The 8,817-nt window shown below is 42.3% G+C and overlaps 2 protein-coding genes across 4 annotated transcripts; both read left to right on the top strand.

Moving 5' to 3' along the window:
* The first annotated feature begins 836 nt into the window (after positions 1–836).
* LOC124343142 (histone-lysine N-methyltransferase EZH2-like) lies at positions 837–5,638 on the top strand. Of its 3 annotated transcripts, none has more exons than XM_046796315.1 (15): positions 837–1,455; positions 1,979–2,120; positions 2,192–2,409; positions 2,473–2,864; positions 2,926–3,089; positions 3,205–3,231; positions 3,320–3,420; positions 3,484–3,685; positions 3,746–3,917; positions 3,982–4,189; positions 4,265–4,526; positions 4,589–4,759; positions 4,822–5,004; positions 5,069–5,234; positions 5,301–5,638. In XM_046796315.1, the coding sequence occupies exons 1-15, from the start codon at positions 850–852 to the stop codon at positions 5,359–5,361; spliced, it is 3,075 nt and encodes a 1,024-aa protein (XP_046652271.1). In that variant the 5' UTR covers positions 837–849; the 3' UTR covers positions 5,362–5,638. The 3 variants fall into 3 exon arrangements, with proteins under 3 accessions (XP_046652271.1, XP_046652272.1, XP_046652273.1); XM_046796317.1 differs by lacking the exon at positions 837–1,455 and adding an exon at positions 1,719–1,911; XM_046796316.1 differs by lacking the exon at positions 3,205–3,231.
* A 465-nt stretch (positions 5,639–6,103) lies between these two features.
* On the top strand, positions 6,104–8,421 carry LOC124343287 (endoplasmic reticulum-Golgi intermediate compartment protein 2-like). The gene is made up of 8 exons (XM_046796571.1): positions 6,104–6,340; positions 6,405–6,447; positions 6,511–6,666; positions 6,728–6,944; positions 7,010–7,260; positions 7,319–7,493; positions 7,562–7,668; positions 8,203–8,421. The coding sequence occupies exons 1-8, from the start codon at positions 6,281–6,283 to the stop codon at positions 8,301–8,303; spliced, it is 1,110 nt and encodes a 369-aa protein (XP_046652527.1). The 5' UTR covers positions 6,104–6,280; the 3' UTR covers positions 8,304–8,421.
* Positions 8,422–8,817: the final 396 nt, after the last annotated feature.

Raw genomic sequence — 8,817 nt, 5'->3', positions numbered from 1 at the left:
TCGTGCGTTCTTGTTCAAGACCCGGTTATCTTATCTGACTGTGGAGAGTCAGTTAAAACTACAAGTAAAAAGGCGCGGTAAAATAACTTGCGAGACGCACACAATCTACGGAGAGGAAATGCCAAAGGAAAGAAAACGGGCGGTGCAGCAGCAGCGGCCATTTCTCACGCTCACATCTTTGGAGAAAGGCAACTCGTGTTGTTGAGAGATCCGTCTGCTGCCCAGGGTGACACGTCTACAACACACACACACCAAACGGCTGTGTGGGTAGGTTTTTGAAGGTCGTATAATAACTAACTCATTCTCCTACAACTCCCCAATTTCTCCGTATATAACCTTTCTCTTCTTTCCACTCCTCCTCCTCCCCTTCCTTTTCCTTGAGGGGGTCGAAAATTACAACCCACCACCACCCGTACAACAGCAGCCCAATCCCTAAGGCTTCTTTTAAAATATCTTTTCTTCCTTGGTTGGCGTGTGTGTGTTGAAATGGCGTGCATAGTCGAAAAACGACTAGGGGGATAAAGTGTGTTATAAGAAACTTGTTGTCTATTCTACTATACTTGTCGAGTTCTAATCTTGTGCCCGTCAACTTGTTGTGTTTTTTTCGTTGCTCTTCATTTCTCCGTTTGGTCGCCAGGTTGTCGAGGTACATCGTCGAGTTGGCAAGTTTGTGAGCTGCTGCCAAGAATTTTTCAACGGCAAAAATGACAGTGTCGAAATTGTTTATTTCCGACACTTGAGCTTCACGAACAAAATTTGTTTTGTTTTGTTTTTTGTTTTTTTTTTTCAAAAAAGTGTCGGCCAAACGAAATTGTTTATTTTCCGTTGTTGTTGTTGTTTGGCCGCATCATGGCGCCCCAAGAAGTGAAATTTATGGAGAATCGGTTGGGTGGTGTTGCACTGGTCATTGATGGATGCAAGTATCGAATCAATCGACGCTCAGGCAATACGGTTTATTGGCGGTGTTTCTATCGTTGGTGTCGGGCCAACGCCGTGGTGGAAGACGGAAAACTGAAATCGTCTTGCGGCAGTCACATTTGCTCGCAGCCGCACAACAACATCCAAAACGGCGGCGCCTCTGCCAAATCGGGACGCCACCGCCAGTCGTCGGATCATCAGCAGACGCCAACAGTCACTCAGCAGCAGACGGTTGCGGTTCATCAACGACCGGCTACTTCTTCGTCTGTCCAGCCAGGCAGCAGAGGAGCAGCTTCTCTCGCCTCGAAAATGGCCACGCGTGCAGCTCAAGGATCAACTACTCACACGTTAACACGAAATGCCAACAAGGGCAAAGTGGCACTCAGATCTCAGAAACCTCCGACCAATAATAACATGGTCATCCGAAGGAAATCCAAGGCCAATGAAGAGGATATCAAACCCACCAACCTTACAGTGCAACCGTCAACTACTACTGATTCGCCACAATGTGTTCCAGATTCGCCACCTAATAATCAGGTACGTTGATTGGAGAACGGTTTGATGTTTTGGTGGCTGATGGAATCATATTATTTTTACATCATCAACGCGGGGCATTTTTTCTTTTGTGAACAAAGAAATCCCGCGCTATTTCGTGGGAAATTTCTTTTTCACTTCCCTTTAGAAGCGGGGTTGCCATTTGAATTTTTGTTGCCATACAAATAGTCATCCGGCTCGTGTTATTTTACGACAAAATGGTGTGATAACTAGTAATTTGGACGGAGATTGGTAATAAAGAATGTTCACCGACGATCTGTCGTTATTTCGGCCGTATATCGTTCACCGGAAAGTGGCAATGTTGTTCCAGCTGTCAACTATCTTCACGCGTGACAGTTGGGAAACAAGTGTTGACGAAACCCCCCCATTTTATGTTATTTTATATAATTGTTATTGATGGAAAACGTGACCACCGATGCACCTGATTTTGCTATTCCTGTAACGTGATCTGGTTTCCTTAGACATCACGTTTCATAACATTTTAACATCTTGTTTATCTCCATAGAATGAAGCACCCAAGTACAAGATTTCGGCCGAATGGAAACGGCGTGTGAGATCCGAGTATATGCGAATTCGCCAGTCTCGGAGGTATAAACGAGCTGATGAGATTCGTGCTGTATGGTCCGAAAACAGAAAGAACGTTAATGGTATACATGGCATTTTCAAAGTTTGAGGTAGAACACATGTGTAATAAATCTTCCTTAATCCTTATATACAGAGAGGGTGGCTGCCAACCAAAAGAAATGGGAAGTGAGCAAAGCATTCTGGGCATGCAGCCAAGATTGGCCAGCTCACAGTCAGTGCATGAAGAAAGTCAAACCTGACCACTGCCTGGGTGTCAACACCGATCAGAAAGCAGTGCCTGTTAAGATCATCAATGCAGTAGCACCTGTCCCCACCATGTATTCATGGGCTGGTCTCCAACAGAACTTTATGGTATGAAACTGAAATGTTCTTTTCCTATTGTTTTTATGGAAACTAGCATATACACATCTACAGGTGGAGGATGAAACAGTTCTACACAACATCCCTTACATGGGTGATGAAGTGTTGGACCAGGATGGTACGTTTATAGAAGAATTGATCAAGAACTACGATGGAAAAGTTCACGGAGATCGCGAAGGGGGCGTCATCGATGACGATATCTTTGTGGAACTAGTCACTGCCTTAGTCCCCTATTGTGATGAAGATGAAAGGTCTGATTTGGGTTCGAAATCCGTCAAAGCTGAGAAGCTGGACGAAGCAGCACGTGATGCCATGACAAGTATAAAAGACAAACCATCCAAGGACTCTGTCCAGCCCGTAGCAAAGGATCTACCCAACATCATTGCTTTTCAAGCAATCGCCTCTGTCTTCCTAGACAAAGGAACCCCAGAAGAATTGAGAGAAAGGTATATCCAGATAAACAAAAATACAATGCAATGATAATAAAAACAACATCTTTTCATACAGATACATGGAATTGACGGAACGAGTTGATCCCGTCGCTCTGGGTAGCGAGTGCACTCCAAATATTGACGGCCCTAAAGCTCCCTCCGTCCAGAGGGAGCAAGCCATGCACTCATTTCACACCTTGTTTTGTCGCCGATGTTTTAAATACGACTGTTTTCTTCATCGTAAGTTTGCCTGCTTCGTTACAAGTAATATCCTTCATTAGATTTGAACGTTTCTTTACACGTTTTCTTTACTTAATTCTCACTCAACTTTCCGACGCTATCTTCTTCTCTAAAGAAACTCAAGGAGCGGTGCCTCGTCGAGGTAAATTGCTGTTTGTTTCACCACTTTTAGTTCGTCTTTTTTTTAACTAGTCGTGAGAGAGAAATGACTGACCTGTTATTAATGATAGGTCTGCAATCATATCATCCTGGTCCCAACAGTCAAAAGAGAAAATGCAATGATCTCAAACTTCCCAAACAGCCTTGTGGGCCGCAATGCTACATGTACTTGGTAAGATACCGACAAATATCTTATACGTTTAACAGCAGTCTTTATTCATATTCATTATTACAGGAAGGTCTGTTGGAGAGATTAGCACAAGCAGCGCAAGAAGGTGACGAAGCCGATGGACAGCCTCTTAAAATCCGAAAAACGGTTTCGCTAGATTCGGGTAATGAAGCTTCATCCGAAGATAGCAACGACAGTAGCGTCAAAAATGGGAACGGGGGTAACCAAAATCCGCCGGAATCTGTTAAAGACGACAAAGAAATCGAATGTAAAATTTAAAACGTGCTCTACTTGTGGCCGATGTTAACTGTTTTGTCGTTGTTTGCAGGTGCAATGGAGGTCGTCGTGGAAAGTCAGACTCCACCGGAATCTGTTGCTCCTAAAGTGAGCGAGCCCAGTAAAGATTCAACACCACTCACGTCCAATGAAAATTCGAATAGTTCTTCGAGTTTGGTACCTGAACGCAAGAATAGCCTTAATGAAAAACCTGGACCTTCGAGGTATTGCCGCATAAACAAATCTCCACTAAAAGAATATGCATTATTTGTTACACTCTACATGAAGGGAGAGCAAGTCCAATGAATCCGGTACCAGCACGCCCCTTGCACAAGCGCCACCTGCCCATGAGTTGAATCCGTTAAAAGACATCGACCCCGACGTGCAAACTGTGTGGACACCATCGGAACAAACTCTCTTCCGAGTAGTTCACCCCATTTTCCTTAATAATTACTGTGCTATTGCGCAGACTATCCTCAGCAAGACTTGTAAACAGGTGGGTTGCATAGATAATTGAGTTACGAGTCATTACTGGCAGGAATACTTGATCGTATTTTTATTACTGTGCCAGGTGTATCGGTTTGCTCAACAAGAAGCCGCTGATCTGCCAACCCAGGAGACTGAGAAAGAAGCCACCCCACCGCGGAAGAAGAAAAAGAAACTACGACTCTGGTCCGTTCACTGCCGAAAGATCCAGCTAAAAAAAGATGCCTCATCGAATCACGTTCATAATTTTACGCCTTGCGATCACCCTGGCCAGCCTTGTGATTCCACCTGCCCTTGCGTTAATGCGCAAAATTTTTGTGAGAAATTCTGTCAGTGCAGTTCTGACTGTAAGTATATAAATCTCTATTATCTATCAACGGTTTAATGACTAAGTAAATTTCTCTATCAGGTCAAAATCGATTTCCTGGTTGTCGATGCAAAGCTCAATGCAATACCAAACAGTGCCCCTGTTTCTTGGCCGTTCGCGAATGCGATCCTGATTTATGTGGGACATGCGGTGCGGATCATCATGATGTTTCCAAAATCACTTGCAAGAATGTCAGCGTTCAACGTGGATTACGTACGTCTGACCTATATGATTTAAATCGATTTATTCTAAATCTGTGCTGTTGTGGTTTACAGGCAAGCATCTGCTTATGGCCCCTTCCGATGTTGCCGGTTGGGGAATATTTTTGAAAGAAACAGTACAGAAGAACGAATTCATTTCCGAATACTGTGGTGAAATAATCTCCCAGGACGAGGCTGATAGACGAGGAAAAGTTTACGACAAATATATGTGCTCCTTTTTGTTCAATCTTAACAATGGTACGTAAACGTCTGATGCCTCAATCTCTCGACCTTCACACTCATTTTGCTTGTCTCGTTTCAGACTTTGTGGTTGACGCCACCAGAAAGGGTAACAAGATTCGCTTTGCTAATCATTCGATCAACCCAAACTGTTATGCCAAAGTCATGATGGTGAACGGTGACCACAGAATCGGTATATTCGCTAAAAGGTTTATTCACTCTGGCGAAGAGCTGTTCTTTGATTACAGGTTTGAATTGCTTTGTTCATCAATAAGGATTCGTGGTCTAAAACAATTTGTTTTCCTCGTTTTTAGATACGGCCCAACAGAGCAACTGAAATTTGTTGGCATTGAAAGAGAAGGGGAATTCCTGTAGAAATGTTGTTCGAGCAGTGCGTGGTTCTAAGCCTTTACGTGGTTCATCAGGTCCAGTACATTTTAGCTTATGAATAAAAAGGACCGCAACTAGATTAATTATAACTCTTTTTGTGCTTTTGTAAATCGTGGTGTTATATCATGCCTGTGTAATGTAGTGATTCGATTTTATCGTAAATAAGTTTAAAGTGAAGATTTCTTTTTCACGTTACTCGCGGCCGGTGCTTTAATCACCGACGAGCACTCTGGTTAATAAAAATAAACTATGTTCATAATCATTGTATTGATTTTCGAATTATTTTTTATTGGGTTGATTCGAATTGACTTGACTTAAGTCATTTTGCTGCGAGTTTGAAGAATTTTATTCTACATTTCTGTTCGTATTATTGAATAACGATCACATTTATCACACCCTTCAAAATTAAATTATCAGATGATAATTCCTCAAAAATAGAGCAGTTCCATTTTAGACATTTAGTTAAGTTTCATTTCTACCCCAAATTTCATGGAAATTTCATGGAAATATATGGTCGAATTATTAGTCAGCTCAAAAGCTGATGAGCTAGCTCGAAAGCTATCACTTATTTTCTGGGTAGTTCTAGTTCCCGTTCCCGACTTCCGGAAAGAAATTTGAATACGATTAATATGATGGTCGATTGCGACGCTAGATGGCGTGTGGGAGAGGCGTACTATAGACATCTAGTGAATGGCAACAGAAGTTTAAACTCAAAACCGACTACCGGTGTGTTGATTATCCTCGGGAATGTCTTATCGAAAACACAAATATTGAAACATATGTATTCTACTCGGGAACACTTTTAGTTTAGTGTTCTGTATCGTCCAGATGTTCTGTGATGACATATACTAGATACAAAAATTCTAATAATTATTATACTCACTGATACATCACTTATTTTAAAATGCACCGACGAAGGAAAGACAAAATAAAGGCTGTAATCGAACTCGATGCATTCCCTAAGGTTGTTGACAAAAAATGTGGCTAATCTTAAATCAGGTTTTAGTAATAATTTTATGAAATATTAGGTTCCTGACACCTACAAGGAAAAAACCACATCAGGTGGCACCAGTATGTTGTCAACTCAGAACATTTTTATTTTAAATATTTTCTGATGTTTTGTGTTTTATTTAGTTTCCCTCATATGCATTTTCATCATCCTGTACTTGGTTTTTTCTGAAGTTAATGACTTTATACATTCCGGGGTGAAGTTTCATTTTGTTCCCGATGATGATCTTGACACCAGGATGGATTTAAATGTCGATATGACAGTAGCAATGCCTTGCAGATGTAAGATAAATTATTTTGTTTTATCATGGTTAACTTCACCAAGGAATCTTCTTTTTATTAGATATTGGAGCAGATGTTTTAGATTCTACGGGGCAAAGTGTTGTTAGTTTTGGTCATCTCACAGAAGAAAATACCTGGTTCGAGTTAAGCCCCAGACAGAGGAACCATTTCGAGGCTGCTCAAAGGCTCAACAGTATTCTCAGAGATAAACCTCATGGGATCCAACAGCTGTTATGGAAATCTGGCTACCAAAATCTTTTTGGAGAAATGCCATCAAGGTTTGCAATTGAAAAGTTTCTGTTGGGTTGATGTTAAATTTCATAAACATTTTCTTGAAATGCAGAGAATTCGTGCCGAGCCAACCCTCTGACGCATGCCGGTTACACGGTACGCTACAGCTGACAAAGGTGGCTGGTAATTTTCACATAACAGCCGGTAAAGTTCTGCCTTTACCAATGCGCGCGCACGCCCACTTATCTCCAATGATGGACGACGAGCGATTTAATTATTCACACAGAATTGATAAATTTTCGTTCGGACACAGTTCGACGTTAATACAGCCCCTTGAGGGCGATGAAGTCATCACCGACAAAGGTTTGGTTATTTTGTCGATTTTCAATGAATTAAGACTCATATTCAATAATATATGCAGGAGCTATGTTATTCCAATATTTTGTTACCGCCGTGCCAACGGAAATCGAATCACTTGTTTCCGCTTCATCCGGAATTCATGGCTCAATGAAGACGTGGCAATATTCAGTTCGAAACCAATCGAGAATCATTGGCCATCAAAAAGGATCTCATGGGATTCCAGGGATTTATTTCAAGTAAAAAGATAAACGAAATCAATCTTCAACGACTGGGCTAAATAATGACTCTTGGATCATTTCATCAGATACGATGTGGCTCCACTAAGAGTCCGAGTTGTTCCAGACGCACCGCCTCTCTTGCGCTTTGTTCTCCGCCTTTGTGCCATCGTAGGAGGCGTGTATACGTCAGCAGGTAAACAAGCTCACGCTTTTACTCCCCTTTCAGTATGTCTTTGATGGCGAGAGATGACGAGCCAACTGAATTTGAAGAAGGGCCGGGCAGCAAGGTTCTTCGTTGTGCTCCTCGGTGGGCAACTATCCAAACTTGAGCCGTCTCGAAACGTACTGTATTCTTTGTTGCATTGACGTCAGAACGCCAATACGACTGATTGGTCAACGGGTTGCCTGCGCGTCACGACGCGTTTGACACACCAATAAAACTGTGCACGGGCTCCCTTTGTCGAAGACTTAATCTATCGTTGCGCTCTTTCGGTTCTTACACGTCAGCTCCTCGCCATGATGAAAAGCACGGCTCCCACTCGAAATCTGTCTCACGCACTCACTCACAAATACTCACATAAAGGGAGAATTTCTTGGGTCTCATCATTTCCCGCCCACTTTGCCCGTATCTATTCCACACCAGATCGATACACAGTCAGAAGAAATGAAACTGCGGCGTTTTTGTAATCTCTTATTTTCGTCTTATTTTTCGTGCTCGTTTTTCTAGGTATTGTCCACAAGGTTATTCAAGGTGTTTACTGGTTGATTCGTTCCTGCTACGCTACTTGCAGTGGACGGGCTCAGAGCTACACTCAGGTTTCGTCATGATCTGCTTACACCTTGGAAGTCATCATCTATCAATATGTCTGTCCGTATCATTATGAAATATTCAGTCGCGTTATCTTTTTCTATGGCCTAAAGCATATACAGTTTGTATAAATTTTTACTTTACGTTGCACTCTGCAGGTTCACAAGCATATTGAATAGGTAATTTGCCTTTGCGTTTCACATGTTTCGAATAAGGAAAATCGGTATGGGTTATGTAGGAGCTGACGCACGTCGCAGAGTGGACCAAAGGTGATATGAATCCTTTTCTTAGTGTTACGAGCGATTGCCTAACCAACGAAAGACATGACGGATCGATGGCCAGCTGCTTTTCCTTTTTGATTGGTGCGAAGAAATGAGTCGGGAGTAGTTCGTCGACAACGTAGACCAACTTGCCAACAAATAAAAGAATGCTGCGCGCTCGAAGTTAATCGAATGTGATGGATGTGAGAGCTATAGGTAGAGTGTGGGTCCTCCGTTCAAAGCCGATTAGAACCATGTCGTTAGAACATCTTAG

The sequence above is a fragment of the Daphnia pulicaria genome, chromosome 6, assembly GCF_021234035.1.
Source record: "Daphnia pulicaria isolate SC F1-1A chromosome 6, SC_F0-13Bv2, whole genome shotgun sequence".
NCBI lineage: Eukaryota > Metazoa > Arthropoda > Branchiopoda > Diplostraca > Daphniidae > Daphnia > Daphnia pulicaria.
This window is presented reverse-complemented; position numbering and strand designations above follow the sequence as displayed.

Coding starts and splice junctions, on each gene's coding strand:
- LOC124343142 (XM_046796315.1), top strand. CDS start 850: ATGGCGCCCCAAGAAGTGAAATTTATGGAGAATCGGTTGGGTGGTGTT. Junction 1,456..1,978: donor ATTCGCCACCTAATAATCAG/GTACGTTGATTG, acceptor TTATCTCCATAG/AATGAAGCACCCAAGTACAA. Junction 3,232..3,319: donor AGGAGCGGTGCCTCGTCGAG/GTAAATTGCTGT, acceptor TATTAATGATAG/GTCTGCAATCATATCATCCT.
- LOC124343287 (XM_046796571.1), top strand. CDS start 6,281: ATGCACCGACGAAGGAAAGACAAAATAAAGGCTGTAATCGAACTCGAT. Junction 6,448..6,510: donor AACCACATCAGGTGGCACCA/GTATGTTGTCAA, acceptor TGTTTTATTTAG/TTTCCCTCATATGCATTTTC. Junction 6,667..6,727: donor AGTAGCAATGCCTTGCAGAT/GTAAGATAAATT, acceptor TCTTTTTATTAG/ATATTGGAGCAGATGTTTTA.